This window comes from Cyprinodon tularosa, unplaced genomic scaffold (assembly GCF_016077235.1).
Source record: "Cyprinodon tularosa strain WSP-4 unplaced genomic scaffold, ASM1607723v1 ctg25, whole genome shotgun sequence".
Lineage (NCBI taxonomy): Eukaryota > Metazoa > Chordata > Actinopteri > Cyprinodontiformes > Cyprinodontidae > Cyprinodon > Cyprinodon tularosa.
In genome coordinates this window covers 673,965-691,809 of record NW_024038928.1, presented here as the reverse complement: position 1 = coordinate 691,809, position 17,845 = coordinate 673,965, and the positions used below count along the sequence as shown (strand labels likewise).

The 17,845-nt window shown below is 40.7% G+C and overlaps 1 protein-coding gene across 2 annotated transcripts in view; it reads right to left on the bottom strand.

The window, feature by feature from the left end:
- The window catches only part of LOC119785500 (son of sevenless homolog 1-like), a 50,090-nt gene that overhangs the window by 31,356 nt on the left and 889 nt on the right, over positions 1–17,845 (bottom strand). For both annotated transcript variants that reach the window (XM_038288205.1, XM_038288206.1), the window contains exons 2-9: positions 13,615–13,740; positions 8,617–8,748; positions 8,373–8,537; positions 8,069–8,278; positions 7,850–7,993; positions 7,671–7,781; positions 7,484–7,582; positions 6,457–6,584 (exon numbers count right to left, since the gene is read on the bottom strand). In XM_038288205.1, the coding sequence (XP_038144133.1) occupies positions 6,457–6,584; positions 7,484–7,582; positions 7,671–7,781; positions 7,850–7,993; positions 8,069–8,278; positions 8,373–8,537; positions 8,617–8,748; positions 13,615–13,740 (1,115 nt within the window). The remainder of the gene's footprint in view (positions 1–6,456; positions 6,585–7,483; positions 7,583–7,670; positions 7,782–7,849; positions 7,994–8,068; positions 8,279–8,372; positions 8,538–8,616; positions 8,749–13,614; positions 13,741–17,845) is intronic.

Here is a 17,845-nt window from a genome sequence, read left to right as displayed (position 1 = left end):
TGTCTTGACCATGTCTACATGCCTAAATGCACTGAGTTGCCGCCATGTGATTGACTGCTTAGAAATTAAGTGTTAACGAGCAGTTGGACAGGTGTACCTAATAAAGTGGCCGGTGAGTGTATGTTGCCTTATAAGACAGTTATATAATACAAGTACCAGCAATCCCATTTGACATCAGATTTATGTTTAAAAGTATAAAATAATTAAATGTAATTACAAAATTTTTTTTTTAAATTAATATTTTTTTATTAAAAACTTTTTAAATTAAAATTACTCCATTTAATTCAATTACTTTATTTTATCTGTATAAATACATACAGAGTTGAACAATTAAATATATTTTTAGAAGGTCTCCAGGTGGTGTCCTTGTTTTTTGGGGTCACAGCCGGAAATTTTGGGTGTTAAACCAGCAGCTCCTGTGGAACGCTGGAGTCGCTTCAGGAAGTAGAGTCTCTGCTGGAACTTCTTCTAGAAAAAGTCTATAGTCCCTTTTTATTGCATGTGAGAAAACGCTTCGGGTCTGTTTGAATTACATGGATAATTTAATTGAATGCCTGCTCATACGTAGGAGCATTCAACTCCATTTATGTTAAACGGGTGGGGTTGTGAGCAGCACAGCAAAACATTCAGCCACCAATGAAAATGTATACATTTTGTTCCCTTAATACAAAAAAGTTGTTTTAATATATTTTTAAGAAAGATGGAAAAAAGCAAGAAAGTCCCTTTACTGCCTTTGTGCAGATAGTTCATGTAACTTATTGCCTTGCTTCAAAATGTGGAGTTTTCAGAGCGACAGAGCTCTGCTGACAGAGCTAGGCTAACCTAAATATCTGTTTGCAGCTGAAATTGAATTTAAAGTGGTAAACACTGCATGTACAGAGAAATATAATCTGAGATTTTCAAATAAAACAACATTTTAAGTTAGTTTGATACTGATTATAAACTGATATGCTGCAGTTTAGTAATAAAAATATTTAAATAAAGTACTAATGATTAAAAAAATCATCAAACTATCACTTGTGCATTTCTAAGACATGCTTTTAATGATAATCCAAGTAAGTAGAGTCTGGGCCCTGGTCTCTCATCTGCAGGATCCTACAATCGACTCCACTGCCTAATCATCTTTAACCTAATATAAATATCTGCCAATAAATTGACAGGAGTTAGTAATTCCCTGTAAATGCAGACTGATTTTTATTACTTTTCTATTTTCACAAAATGTGGACAAAAAACACATTCTGTTTGTGCCGTAGTTATCGGATATGAGATCTACTGATCCAGTACGAAGAACAATAATAATAATAATTCATACAAGTAACTGAATTTAAAGCTGATCATCTACTGCTATTAATCCGTTGAAACACAACAGGAATTAAAGGAGTGGCTGTGGAGGCTGTTGAAGAGGGAAAGTTTCCTTTCGTTCACCTTTCTGCTTTCCCATTGACACACCTGAAGTTTCCAACTGTGGGACAATAAAGGAAAATCTGTTATTTTCCTCTGTGCCTTCCTGTACGGCTCTATAACTAGTAACTGCTCTGCCCCGGTCATTACATCCCAACTAATATGTTCCATGATGGGAACAGGTTTTGTTGACAATGGTTTGGTTCCTTTGACTGGTAGTCTACAGGCGAAAACTGCAGCAGTGCACAGTGATTCTGTTATTGTGGATTCTTTATGAGATTGGGTTAATCTGGGTGGGAATGCAGGTTTAGGATCAGGCTGCCGGTGACCCATAGCCTCCAGTAACTTTATAACCAAAAGGAGGAGTGCAAAGATGTGCATTGGTTTGTTGCTTTTCTGTTTATCATCTGGCTGAACTCTCGGCTCATTAACATGTTCCTGCATTGTTTTGGACCACAGCATAACGTAGCGCTGCTGGGTTCAGAACTAAATCTTCTCAGTGAGTCGTCTGTACCCAACAACAGCAAACGTTAGCCTAGCTGGAAGGTTTACTATGCCACGGCTGCAGAAATCAGAGCTTTACTCACATTTGTTCATTTCCCACTGCCTTTGTTCCTTTACGTTTCTCCCAAAAAATAGGGCTGTGGTGTTAGCTTAGCATGTAGCACTGCTCAGTGTTTTGTTAATTTGCTTTACAGGAAAGTTCCTCCCTGCAATGTTTTTATCGTTGTCTAGTCGACAAAGAGGGTTGCTTGTGAATTTAGTCTTTTCTTGATATTTTTGGAGCCTTTACGTCCAGAATTATTATGGTCTGGTTGAGCTGGAGGGAACAGAGGAACAGTCTCTGTTAGCGCTGCACTGCAGCAAAAAGTAGTGCAATATTTGATGCAAATGAGTTTTGACTAATTGAAGGTAATACCTTCAAGTTTACCTCCTCCCAGCCAGTAAGTGGCGCACTTGTGCTCGCCTGCCATCGTTCCGTATCATTTACCAGCATTTTTCTAGGTCCACTAATGCTAAACACATATTTAACTGATCTGACCAGAAGAAAAGTGGCGACCTCCAAATGACTTCAGAGTAGAGATTCTCTACTGCATTCCCTCCATATGCTATCCATTGTTAATGTTATGTATGATTTTTTTTTATAAAGCTTTTTTTTTTTGAGATTTCAGAAGTGTGACGTCATGATGGTTTTATCTTACGACCTCCGTCTTGAGTACCAAACGCTTAGCTTAGCTCTGTGGCGCTTCCTATCATTATATTCCCGCTTGGTTAAAAGATACACAGAGAAAATCTGAGTTATTGGTTTGCGATCCATAAAAAAGTCAATGCTTCCAGATTGTGCCTTTCAAGATCTATATATCTTATACACAACCCATCAGGGAACCAAAGTGGGTACTCAATATAGCCACATGTAAATTCAAACATCTTTGATGTCAGCTGCGAGACATCAATTGAAACTTGTGTAAATTTTCTTATCATTGAATAATTCTTATCATGCAAATGGAGAAATCTGGATTCAAAAATCGTCACTCACAAATAATTGGCATTATTCAGTGATTGATTTGACTACTGGCAAAATAATCGCTAGCGACCTGTATTGGTCGATCTCTACTTTTGAGCCCCTCTGCTTCCTTAAAGGAAGGAGGGCAGAGTTACATCCTATAGATCCCACTCCCCTCCCCATGGCCAGAATTTCTGCTCCACTCTCCGAGGAATGTTTGTAAGTGCATAGAAAAACATGGTGGATAAGTAATAGCTCCAACCAGTGAGGGTTTAGCTAAATAAACTTCTAAAACATATTTCGATTTAGCCGATAACTATCACTACGATCAACACATTGAGAAAAACTTGTGGGAAGAAACCTTTGTCCCTCTTGGATGACAGGGTGAGGTTGGAAATCTTCCTCATGGAGTGTGGTGGTGTCAGCTTGCTGTCTGTGTGCTACACGGAGCCCTGGAGTCGGCCAGAATATTAGGGAAAAGTAGAAAAGCTGCACAGAGACAAAAGCTGCAGACTATGGCTACGTTCACACGGCAACCTGAAGTGACCCAAATCCAATGCAACCTGTATCCGATGCAACCTGTATCTGATCCTTTCATGGATGTCTGAACAACACAGATCCGATTTTTTCCAATGCAATCCAGGCCACTTGGCTCTGTGGTCCTGAATCCGATACGAATCTGATCTTTTCAAATGCGACCTGTGTCTGAACGGCCAGGTCGTGTTCATCCGACCTGAACGTCATTAATACCCGACAAAGGTCACTATTCTGCGTTTTGGTATGAAGAAGCGGCAAGAAATCTTAAAAATGTGATTTTTTTTTATGGTTGGGAAAGATCGCTGGATGCGCTTCAGCGCTACCATCCATGTTTACCTCCGTAAACACAGAGCACGCTAACCTGTGACGTCATCGCGTCCTCTACTGCGCATGCGAGACACTTGGGTTGTACGACTGCAGTTTACACAGGAGATCACATACAAGTCGCATATATCTGGAAATGTGAACGGCAACACAAAAAAATCAGGTTTCAGAAAGAAAAGAAAAAAATCGGAATTAGGCATCAAGGCCTGCAGTGTGAACCTAGCCTTTGTCTCCGTGTGGAAACGTACATGGATCATGCATAACTGCGTCTTAAGTCGGAAACAAGGCCTCATATACTTTTTATGTTTTCTCTCGTTTTGCTTCACGGTTTTCTTCTGGCTTGAATCTCAGAAATATAATGTAGAGAAGAAACTATTTCTTAGATCTTTTATGGAGCTAAAGGTAACATCTTCTTGAAAGTGAATCACCTCAATAAAAAAATAGCTTTGATATTTGATTTCTTTTTAGCGTTGATTATATCAAGATATGGATTATTTTCTCAACCCGACTCGTAACTGACATCATCCAGGGAAAGAAAGTGGCCCAGACACAGAATTACAATGCTGATTATCTTATCAGAGGCACAGGTTCTGTTTAGGGAATGATTCAGGTTCCTATCAGGATGCCGGTCTGTAAAAATAACAGATACGGTGGCGAGGAGGCAGTCGCAGGCCCACATCTGCTCACTAACCGGCTTTGTGGGTCGAAGTTCTGATGACGCTGTTTGTGTGTCCAGCCAGCAAAGGATTTCAGAAGCGCAAGCAAAACAGAGTACATCCGCCATTATGGTTCTGATTAGAAGCCTACAGAACCACCTCTGATTCAGATGTAATTACTCCCGCTGTCATAGCTCTGAATCAAACTTCCTCTGGTTGGTCAGAAGGTCATCTCCAAAGTGCCTAAGGTCAATTACATCTCAGACAGCAGTTGATCGGCACAGGATCGAAGGGTTCTGAGTAGAATCAGAGTGAGAAGCTCAGAGAAATTACCAAAAACCCAAAGAGCTCCACCTCAAACTTTACATGCCTCAGTTAGAAGGTCAAAGGTTAAAGGTCGAGACAAGATGGTGAGGAAAACAAATGATCTGAGAGATAAATAAAGAACTCAGGATCTCCAGGTCCAGGTATGACCCCAGGTCAGAATGGATCTTTTCAGGGTTCTGAATTGACCCCAACAGGTTTAAACAGCCCCCCACTATTGCCCACAGACAGAAACACAAAGAACATGAAGCCCAACCTACGTCCGCATCTCCACCTGTCCATCTGTCCTCCTCGTCCCCGTCTCCTCCGTGATCCGATTCTCAAACCTTTTGGACCAGCTGCAGGTTTTTCTCTCTACTCCTCTGAGCTCTTTTCTGACTGAGAACAATAAGCAGCCTGGAAGCTCCGCCCCCAGCCTGCCGGAGCTTCCTGTCAACACCGGCACCACCCAGCCCTGTCCTCCTACCCCCCTACCACCTCCTGGTTTATTTTGATCCAACGGGAAACAGAGGATGGGAGGGGCCCTGCTGGCTGCTCAGCTGCAGATCCTGAGGCTGTTCCTGGGTTCTGCTTGGTCAGAACTAGAGAGATGGTTCTGTAAGACCACGAGTCATTCTAGAGACCTGAACTCCGGTATTAACTAGGGCCGTGAATCTTTGGGATTCCCACAATTCGATTTAGAATCGATTCTTGGGGTCACAATTCGATTTTTTTCCAATTCTTTTAAATCCAAACCATTCGATTCAGAAACAATTAATTTACGATTCAAAACAAACTCTGGGTGATGTCTTTTGTGATGAGAACAGGGATTTGAAGTACTCCCAAAATGCTTAACTTTACCGTTGCAATCTCGGCAAATAGCATGAGTCATGTCAAGCCCTTTCTTACCGGGTTGAAGGTAAAATCCAAAGTGTTTCCAAATGGTTGCTTTTAAAGTCCGCGGAGGCGGTTGAATTTCTTTTTCTTTGTCCTCCATACTTTAGCGGCAGTAAACACAGTAGCTCACAAAACATCTAGCCTGCTAGGCTAACGCTTGCATGCCTGTGCATAGCTCACGCTGCTCATTGGTTTCGCCAAACACCACGGTGCCTGATAAGGCACATCCACACCCAGAAAAAAAAAATCGTTTTTAAAGAAAATAAGAATCGATTCTGAATCTTTAAACGTTAGAAATGCGATTTGAGCTCAAATCGATTTTTTTCTTCACCACTAGAACTAACCAGAACCATCCAAAAACCTGGTTTCAGACTTAATTTCTTTGGTCAGATGGTGATGTTTCTGATCATACATGTTCGAACTAATCCCATGTTCTAAGCGTTCATACTTGTTTTAACTAATCATAACTGTGATAACTGTTCATTAACGCTTTAATTCTCTGCACAAGTTTTCTGAGTCTGATCACATTCATAATTTTATCATGTTTTAACACACGTTCCAACTGATCAGAGAAATTTTAACCATGATCACGGATGTTGTTGTCTCAGTTTGCCAGTTTAATCATGGTGATGTTTTTGTGTGTAGCAGACCCTTTGCTTCAATGAGGAGTTAACTATGCGGCCAATATAAAGGCTGACAAAAAGTTAGTTAGAAGGAAAACATCTACTTAGGATATGTTTGAGGAGACAGTGGGGGTCAGGGATAGGAGGAGCTACCAGAGATGGTCAGTTTGCTCCTCCTGGTGTACGAAGGTGTTCTCAGCTGTGCTCTTACCTAAGCCTCCTCTTTGCTAGGTTCCTGGAGCAGATCCTCTCCATGCTGGACTGCAGGTTAAGCAGAGCTGTGATAGCCTGCCTCAGACACTCCTTATCCTCCTCCTCCTCACTCTTCTCCTCCAGTTGCTATGGAAACCCAGAAGAACAGAGCATCAGCACCACCTGCACAGGAACGCTGCATGCTAATGAGCATTGGGAACCCGCAAGGAACCAGCTTGGACACCAGGGGGCCTCTGACTGTTTCAGAACCAGTGTCTGGAGTCTCGGATCAGAAACGGATCAGGATTAATACTCCCGCCCTTCTCCGACCAGTTCAGCCGGACAATAATCTGCAAAACATGACTGAAGGAATTTCAGAGATTTCAGCTCAGCTGGAACAAAGCAGCTTAAAGCAGCACAATGGAAAGTTCCAGACCGGACCCGGACCGGCCAGAAACGGGTCTGGCTGGAAACCAGCAGCTGTTTGAAGGCTTTATTCTGTTTAATGTTCCGCTTACATCAGAGACACGCCGATGTCCAAATGAGGGACATGAATTAAGCAGCTGGGCGACACTAATCCCAGCATCGTCGTCCACTGATTGGTTGATTCTTCGACAATCACTGTCCATCTAACCTCTGGTCAATAACATGTCCAGGGTTATGAGAGTTGAGGACAGAGGAGAGGCAGAAACATGGCGAAAGCCTGACCAGGTGTTAAGAGAAGGTCTGTAATAGACAGAACAATCCAGATGGTTCTCGGTTCCTTGTGAGGATAAAGCTGTGGCGATGGTTCTTAGGCCGCTTGACGGCGCTCCCAGTGGGGTCAGATTATCGCTTAGAGGGATTTCTAGGGACCGTTTCATCTTCTATAAATATGTTTTTAAGCTAATCTACTTGTCTAAACCGATCTACAAGTTGTTCTTTGATTCAGATGTGGATGAAGAAGGGTTAAGGTTCATAGTCCTGCTTTAAGGAGGAGGAATCATCATCATTAGTGAGGACGAAGATGAGCATGTTTAGAAACTGATGGAGGACCGGTGCCTCACCTTGAGCGTCTCAAATAGGTGCAGACAGTGGTAGACGGGCGTCAGCAGCAGCCTGGGCAGAACGTAACGAACAGCCTCTTTGAAACCAACACAGATGGACTGAAACAGAGGAAGAATTTACCATCATCATCATCAACAGTCATATCACCATATCTGTCACTATTCACATCATCTGCCCCCATCTTACCTGCAGGTGGAGGGAAGCTCCTGGTTTGGTCACCTGGCTAAGGAAATGTTCTTGGAAACCAGGATGCAGGACGTCCTGAGCGTAGGTCTCATAGGGGTCAAAGGCCAGCTCCTGCCAATCAAATCAAAGATGACCCAGAGCCTGGAAAACCTGACCAACCAATCAATGATGGCACAAACCTCAGCCAGGTCTTCAAAGCAGCTTCCCACCAGAGGATGAGGGCTTCCTTCATCCGTCATCTCCACCGTGTCCTCGAGGAGACCCAGCAGCTTCACCGTCACCTCGTGGATATCCACGATCCGGCTGAATATGCTGTCCACATCCTGCGGGACCAAACCAACCTTTCAGAACCAGATCCCACCGAGACGACGGCCGTGCGTCTGTCTTTGGATACGTACGTGTTGTGAGAAGAGCATGGGACTGGAGATGAAGGGCTCTCTGAAGACCCTGAGGAGCAGGTTGAGCTGCCGCAGGTACTGCCGAATGTCCGCCATGAAGCTCCTCACCAGATCATAGTAACTTTGCTCCTCATTGGTTGAAGGCTCCTCGTCTAAAAGCGGGAAAAGGCTGATGTCCTCCTCGTCCTGGTGGAACATGTCCATCAACACCTGCAAGAACAAATATACAGAGAGACCCAGAAATGAGTGAGGAACCAGCTGACCCCTGTTAGACCCGACCCAGCTCCGCTGAGTGTCCCCTGACCTTATCGGCACACATGGCCACAGTGATGTCCTGCTTGGTGATGTCATAGTGGCGGATGTTCCTCACATAGTTCCCCGCCAGTTTGAGGATGTCTGCCGAGATGTACTCCAGAACTGCCACCATGTACACAGACACCTGATGGTCGATCTTGTAGCCCAGAACCTCCTGAACCGAAGGAATAACGGGAGACTGAGATGAGTCGGAATAGGAGCTGAGATCAGAGGAAGGAGAGGAGCACCGGTACCTTCAGCAGCGGGTGAATCTTATCCACAGGAAGAGCCAGCGGGTTCTTCCTCTTCTTCTTGTCAATGGCGGCAAGAGCGTCTGCGATGGCCCACTTATCGATGGGGTGAGGAAAGCTCCGCTGGACCCGCTCCTGGAGGACAATTAAGTAAGGCGAGGGGAGTAAATGAGACGAACGAGATGCAACAGTCCATATCGATGGAGGTCAGAGATGTAAATGGGACGGCCTGTGCTAAACTGTAGACCCGTTAAGGTGACTTAACATCCAAGAACCCGAGGCCCAAATAAACTGAATGAGCAGATTTTTCTCCACAAGAAGAGTCTCTAAGGAGAAGAGCCATCGGGTGTTTTACCGCATTCCTGTGAGTGTTTGTGAATTCACAGACATGCTAAGACTCAACGACCGGCAGATGATGGTAGAAAAACGACTAAAATCAAAAATGTTAAGAAAATTATTTATTTCTCCAGAGCAAGTCTGCACAGCTGTATGTCTCCACTAAAGATGTGAACGTTTCAGGTCATAGAGCTCCAGAGGTTGATGCTCTAGTGGCAGGGGTCAAAGGTCAGACAGAAATTCATCACAGTGATGTCATCAGTCTCTAAGACCTAGGTTGGCTGATTGTAGAACAAAAAGGGATTTAGTATAGAGGGGGAGGGACAGAACCACTGCATGCAGCTTCATGGGACGCATCTGTTCTGATAAAATAGAAGCAGATTTATTTTCAAACTCTTACACAAATCCTGGGTTTGACTTTCAAACTTCCAAGTTATGATAAAAAAAAAATTCAAAAGCATTTAGTTTCTTTGACTTCTTTCAGAATTAGATAATCTCTGTATATTTCAAAGGTTCTTGTTCTAATCGAGTCCTGTGTCAACTGGTGCCCTACCAAAGCTGCAATTAAAGCAGATGGATACACAACAGTATCATCTGCAAAGGTGGCACAGTCAGGAAGGTCATTCATGTCATATTGGAAAAACGGTGGATCCAAAGTGGATCCCTGCAGCGTTCCAATGTCAAGAGTTTAGATTTGACTCCATCAACCGTAAAATGTTGCTCTCTGCTTGAGATTGGACTGAGTGCCATACTCGAAGTACCTGGAGGCTCCGAACACAGACTCATCCTTTATCAGTCTGCAATCTGGCAAATTTCAAGCCAGATTGCCTTTACTGATTCTGCAGGTAGCAGGGTGCCGCCATGTTTACAATCAAGTAGGTCCTGAAATCGAAGTCTGTCCCAAGGGAATTCACTGACTCCGTATTAACTCCACTCACCGTAGGTGGGATTATAATTAGCCATCAGGGAAGGGGGGAAACTCCTATTGCTCTGCTGGATGTTATAGTAACAACATTTGCATTGTTCAAAAGTTAGAGTTTGTACTGGACTTGAAGGGTAGAGAATGTGATCAGTTAAATGCAATTTGTAAAGAATGCAATCCCTAAAATGCTATCTGAAAAACAGAAACTAGAAAACATTTAATTTGTAAGTATAAAATCTGCAAAAAATAAAAATATATCTTTAAAAACTTTTTTTTTTTTTGAGAAATGTGCAAATTTTCTCTTAAAACCTTGTTTTATTAGGATTTGATTTCAATTTTCCTATTTATGAATTTAATTTTTTTTTTTCTAACATCCATTTATAAATCATGTTTTTTTTTGTAACAACAATGGTACAAATCTTCCTTCACACATAAGGAGATCTGCTGTGAATGCTTACTGCCCCCTGCTGGTGATCTTTAAATCACACCTCTCCTTATAGTTCGGACTTTGCTCTTAGAACAATCTTATCCAGGCGTGATGCTGAAAAACGAGACCATGCTTTTGTTATTTCAAGGTTTTTATTGTTTTTTACTATCAGGAACTCCATGTAATGCATTTGAAATCCCTCAGTTGATCCAAAATCATGCAGCCAGAGTTCTGACGACTCTCCTGTTTTGTATGATTTTGCTTTTATCTTTATGTGCTCTCTTTCTTTCTCTTCATAGTAACTCGTCTGCCCTGTCTGATTGAATTGTCTCTCTAAAGAGTCTTAAGGTGAGATGTGTTTTGAATATGTGCTATAGAAATAAACTCAATTAAATTGAATCAAAGAATGAACCAACTTCACACTGGTGGTCCACTCATGGTGCCGTGTCAGCGTAAATACTATATTTCTTCTTCTTCTGCAGGGTTTCAGACATTTTTCATATCACACAAATACAGTTTTTATTTTTGTGTGCGTCTTATTTTAGTTCTACTTTCAAAGCTCAGCTATATCCCTGATCTCTCGGCAGGAGGCAGAGGTTGACGGTTTTATACATGAATAAATATCCAAATCACCCACCAAATTTTAGGTGCTTCAAACTTAAATTAGGAAAACCTACATGCTAGGGATGCAACTAATTGATTAATAAATGACTCTAAAGTTGATTGATCTTATCAATCATTAGTTGGTCAATCAACTAATAATTTAATTGTTTAGCCATTAACCATTTTCTAAAAAAACAGGTTTTTCTCTTCTATCAAAACAATCATTCTTTAAAATAAAGGCCTAATTATTTTTACAAAATGTTGTTAAAAAATAATCTATATTTTAACTGTTTGTTGTACAGCTATATAAAATACCGACTGATAAACAAAAAAAGGGTTTTCGTACATATAAATGAACTACAAATATTTATAGGAAGAAAAAAAAATAAATTACCTTTGCCTATTAGGCTACTGAAATAAGAACAATAAATATGGGAAACATTTTTTTCATTTACTGCGATGTAAAACTATCGTTAGCAGGGTTAACAAGTTTACCTTCTTTCTGCTCCTTTTCATTTGTAGCATCTAATGAGAAAATTATACTGATACAATTCAATTGTATTAATTGTTATTGCGTAACCCACAAATTAAATAAAACAAATGAATCAAATAAAATCTTCAAAGTACAGGATATCTTGCTCTGACACGCTGCTGTAGTTTCAAAGCAACACACTCGACTAGATGGGCCTATTTAGGGGAGAACAGAAGGAGTTTATACAGAGATTATATTTACTAACAGAACCACAAAAAGTGCATTCTTCTGAAATAATCTGGATCCATTCACGGTTCAGCTCTAGCATGGCTCTATCACAGCGACTCTTTGCTGGAGGCTGAAATTCTGGTTTTGGTTTTGCCTACCTCTCTAAAAAAAAACATGGCTCCATATTTGGCAGCAGCTCTGATCATCGGTCCTGTTACTAATGGATGAAATCACTGTTTCAATCTCAATTCTGCACTAAAACCCTTTCAGTAGTTTGGTTACTGTAGAACCCCTCATGCTTTGATGACAATTGATGACAAAGCGCAACATTTTAAAAAGAAATGGCAACGCATTAGTCTAACAAACTAGCCCCACCCGCCAACGGCCAAAATCATTTTGGTCTAGCCTCAATCAATGCTCCAGGCCCTAGAACTGGCGGGCCGATCACAACGCAGAGATGTGTTTAGAATTTTTGGATGCAAAGTGGGCGGGGTTTAAAGGGTGTGATGACAAAGCTGCGCGACGCTGGAGAAGGCACAACAAGGAAGATGGCAACAACTATTGAACAGTAGCATGCAGCGGCAGCAGCAGCTTTCAATGGAGCGCTCCATTGAAAGTTTAAATTTCTCTCTTTTGTTGCTGTTGTTCAATAAAAGTACGTTTTAAGATAATTTGAGGAGGATATTATACTTTAAAGCATCACTATATGGTCCATTTACCGATTTAATGCGTAATAAAAAAAAATAAAAAAAATGTATTTCCGAAGTTGCCGAGGCTAACGGCATCCAGGGCTAACCGCAGCCCGTCTGCAGTGGCCCTCTCTCAGCATAGTCTGTATGAAGGACCGCTGGCTCTGATGGCGATTTTTGACTCAGCTTTGGAATCAGTTCTGGAAGGATTAGACTTGGGGTTTTCGTTGAAACGTGAGCAGGAAGAGGCTCTACTCTCATTAATTTTTAAGAAGGACGTATTCGCCGTTTTACCGACAGGCTGTTTGTTTACACTCCCCCACCAGCTTCCTGTCGCGCTTACTACGTCACAGTCAGTTGCACGCATAGGTGAGAGCGTTGGCCAAGAGACACAGACATGGTTTGAAAGACAAGGGTTGGTCTCATCAACAATATTCCAATGTCTCATTCATCGGGACCAGACTAAATTACACATTTAGTCTGGTTTATCAGGCTAGCAATGCATAATAGTTTGCTGGTACTTCCTGCTAGCATCACGATAGATGTTAGCATAGCATTGCAGTAGAAAATCATATTTAGGTTTTTCTCCTCATCTTTTATCATTTCAAAAAAACATTAACTTTACATATAAGTCAACAAAATATTATTAAAACAAGGTGTAGATTAAAAAACAAACTTCCCATGGCTAACAACAGAATTGTTATATAGAGCAAAACCTCTCAGTAAACTTTCTCACTATGAGTAAGAATTTTGTGAAAAAATTACATGAGTATCTGTAAGAGTTCTGCCTGTTCTTTAAATGGCCCAAACTACTGGACGCCATAGCAACCCAACTCTCCTGGTCTCTCGCTAGCAGAACTCTCCTATCACTAGGGCTCTGGTCCAGACATCACCTGACCCTGACTGCAGCCAATCAGCTGATTTGAAAGGTCACACGTCCTGTCCCATGATGTGCACCATATGGGAATGACATCATGGCTGTGATTGGCTAAACGGAACGAACTCATCACCACACAGGAACACAGCGGAAACAGCAGGTATAGAGGAGGTGGGCGGGGCAAATTTGAAGGGCGGGGTTAGTGGGAGAAACACAGCCAATCAGCAGTGTTTCTTCAAACAGCACCTTGTTTTTATTTTTTCACAGCCGCCGCCATCAGCTGGAAGGGAGAAGCAGGACACGCCCACTGTGTGATGTCATCAGGGGGCACGCTTGTTCTTGCAGGCCGGCTGCCTTCAAACCAACTTTATTTAAGTAAATCCGTCAAATGAATCCGTTTACAAGCAAGCTGAACATGTGTGTTTGTGTGTGCTGGTGCTGCGTCACCTCCACATCCTGTACGGTGCGCGGCTGAGCCTGGCACAACATGCTGAGCAGCTGCAGGATCAAATCCTCGATGTACTGCAGCGCCTCCTGCTGGGACTTCAGGCTTGGATGCACCTGGTACAACACCTGTGTAAGCACAAGAAACACCTTAACCAGGTTGAATGAATGGAACTGGATCTGCTGTATGACTGATAGGATTAAACAAAGGAATTTATTTCAACAGTTGATTAGAAGGCATCTATATGGAACTGAAGTGGTGCCATAAAGTTTAATCAAAACAATTTTTTTTTACCTCAAAAAAAATTATCAGTGAAGAAACTGATCATTTGAAACTGACATTTAAAGGTAAAAAAAAAAATACTGAATTGTGCTTTTGTAACTAAAAAAAATAAAATTCAAAACTTAAAATAAAATATAATTCTAAAAACACATTTTTAAAACTAGAGAAATATATATATATGAAAATTTAAAAAAAATATTTTAAACTACTTTCTGATATTTTTCCCCAGGGTAAAACAGCAAAACTGCAAAACAGTAAAACTAGCTAGCTTTGCTCAGTATCTAACAGTGTATCTTATTTTAGCTTGGTCAGTTAGCAAAATTAAGCTACATGACTTAACTATGTGTCAACAACAACCGTTGATTTTATTCTAGTAGTCCACTTATGGCAACAGCAGGGGTGGAGCCCTGAGCGGATCTGGTACATATAATGAGGGAACCCCAGTTTGAAACTGAATAAAAAATTCTCAAAGTTAAAAAATAGTATAAATAAATCTGAAAACTGGGTTTATACAGGAACGAGTAACTGTAATTCAGTGCTTTTTAATGATCTTAATAATTTTAATGCCATCAACAAGAACCCATGACTCATATCTTTTCTGATCATACGACTTTACGATCAACCGGAAGCAGTTCCGCGCAAATATATCGCGATATAATATATCTGACGAAATTGTTTTTTATAAACTTTTTTTTTCTTAAATAAAGCATTTTAAATGCCATGAAAATCACATTTAGTGAATCTTAATGCCCATGAAGGCCTTAATTTTAAAAATAATTAAATGACCTTTAATGACCCGCTGAAACCTAATGAAACCTAAACAATAATTTTTGGTTCCATTATTTTTTGTTTTATGTTTTTTAAGTCTCAAACATTTTTTCAAAGTGTGTTTATAAAGCACTTTTTAACTATTAATTTGGTGCACAAAGCGCTATGTTAGTTAGTATAAAAACAAGAAAAAGATGTTGAGACAAAATAGATAAAACCCAAATATGTAAAGCCAAGAACATAACAACAAAAAATAGAATAATTAAAGATCCTTTTTTTTTTTTAGATTAAAGAACAGTTTTCCGTTTCACATCTGCTTTTTTCAGTTTCCAAATAATTTTCTGGTCAAATTGTTATTTATTTTTTATTCTTGAACCTTACTATGACTTGTTTAGCGCCCTACATTTATTCTGAGTATAAACCATAGTTAAACTGAACTAAGATGATGTTGGTGTGGTTTATTGGTTTATTGTTGGTAGGCTCAGTTCCACAGACACAGAAACGCCCACTAAGGCAAAAGTAATCCTACAGGACTGGGTTTTGACTAATCCAGATTTAACCACTAACCCATCCTAAACCAAAACCCATCAAAACAGCGTCTGATCTGTGATCAGCAGGACCAACTGCAGAACTCTTGGAAACAGGCAGAACCAGAACAAGAACCATCAAGCTGTTATTATGCTAAGAATGTTTGATTTGAAAACATGCCTGCTCCACAACAATCATAACCTTTACCCACTGAGATCATCTGACCTAAAAAAAAGTTTAGAACAGGGCAAAATATATGAAGAGAAATTTGCTCCATTATTGCTGCTAGCAAAGAACGTGTTTTGTAAATAAAAACGGGGGGAAAAAAGTATTTTCTAAATTTTGAAATGAAACTAGAAACATTTTTATTATAAAGTTTTCTAAAATATTAGTTCAATTTTTAATAAAACTTTCAGATTTCATTTTTTTGTAATGTTTTTTTCCAATTCTTTTTTTTTTTTACAGATTTAATACTTTCTACGGAGCCCCTCTGATGACATGGTCAAAAAAAATGTTTAATTGTGGCCACGAAGTAGTATTTCGTGCGCACGAAGTAGTATTTCTGGGCCACGCAATAAGTATAACGTGCGCGCGAAATACTACTTCGTGGCCACGCAATAAGTTTATCGTGCGCACGAAATACTATTTCGTGGCCACGCAATAAGTTTAACGTGCGCACGAAATACTTATTGATAACATTAATATCATTCCTGGACAACTGGGTAAGCAAATCGAGCGCGCCTTCTCTAAGGTCTAAGGCGCGCTCGATTTGCTTACCCAGTCGGTCTCCGCCAGTCACGTGACATTTGTTGCTAAGACGCTATTTTAGGGAGTGTACTTCATTTTAGGTGGAAAAGGCGTAGTGTAAACAACCGCAGCATAGCTAAACGAAGGACTAAAGGCCAGTTTACATAGCAGCCTGTCCAAGATAAGTCATTACAGTTAACATAAGCCTGAAAACAGGGGCAGATTTATTGATATTATTAATAAGTATTTCGTGCGCACGTTAAACTTATTGCGTGGCCACGAAGTAGTATTTCGTGCGCACGTTATACTTATTGCGTGGCCGCGAAATACTACTTCGTGCGCACGAAATACTACTTCGTGGCCACAATTAAACATTTTTTTTGACCATGTCATCAGAGGGGCTCCGTAACTTTCCTTTTTTTCAGATTTTGTTTTACGAAATGGGTTTCATAGATAAAAGTCTTTTCATTTGGAGCCCAATGCCCCAAAAATGCTCACTCTTGACCAATAAAAGCGGTTACTAACGTCTGTGCAGACCAATCGAAACACGTCTTTACTCCTCAATACAGAGGAAAGCCCATCCCCATAGCCGAAGAGAATGTGATCTGTTAAAATGCAATTTGAAAAGTCATAAAACTTAACCGGATAGACATGAATATGCATAAAAAAGTGAAAAATAAGTAGAAAACAATTGAAAAAATTATTCTAAAAACTCAAAAACTTTTTTCATTACAGGCATATAATATGAAACAAAAAAATATACTTTAAATTACTTTTTGATTTTTTTCCCCCCAGGGTAAAACAGCAAAACGGTAAAACTAGCTAGCTTTGCTCAGTAGCTAACAGGTTATCCTCTTTTAGCTCAGTCGGATAGCCAAATTAAGCTGCAGGACTTAACTCTGTGTCAACAGTACCCGTTGATTTTATTCTAGTAGTCCACTTTTGGCAGCAGCAGGGGTGGAGCCCTGAGCTGATCTGGTACATATGCTGAGGGAACCCCAGTTTGAAACTGAACAAAAAATTCTCCAAACGAAATGCGTTTTTACACCTCACTACAGAGGAAACCCCATCCCGGAGATGAATAGAATGGGATCTGTAAAAACGCAGTTTGAAAAGTCATAAAACTTAATTTGAAAAACATGAATATGAATTTTCAAAAAATGGAAAATAGAAAATGTGTAGAAAACAATCGAAAAAAGTATTTCAAAAACTTGTTGATAAACAATGTTTATCTATATTTCATTAATGAATCCTTTTTTTCTCATTTCAAGTTTCAAAATGTGTTTTTTAAAACGTCCATTAATAAAAAGTGTTTTTGGAACAAATTTCCTTCTATAGCTACAGCTCTAACTAGCAGCTGTGTAGAGCTGATTGGCTAGGTATCCGTGACATCACAAAAACAGGAAGCAGAGAACCAACAGATCAGCCTACAGCTCACAGAGAGGGCCCAGCTGCAGATGGTTCCTCAACTAGGAGCTGTAGCCTCAGCTGAATCTCTCAAGAAGAGCTGCACAGCTGTACGTGCACGCTCAGCTGGACCACATCTGGTCAGTACAGCTTACTTCCTGTAGGAAGCTGAGACAAGCAGCTGGACTTCTCAGAGAAGGAACATACAGCGAGATGAGCATCAGGAGTAGGTGATATCATCTGTCTCCAGAACCAGGGGGAGTTTTTGGTCTCATCGGGGTCAGAACTTATTTTCAACTTTCTGACCAAAGAGAACCACTGCCTGGTTCTATCTTTACATGGATCAGCCTAATGTGGAACCTGCAGGACATCAGGGAGCTTCTAGTTGGAAAGAGGGAGCTGCGAACTTCAGGAGCTCACTCTCCTCCTATGTGACATCACAGGTTGTCATGGAAACGACACACACATTTGAACAGATTCTGGTGCTGAATATTGTACAAC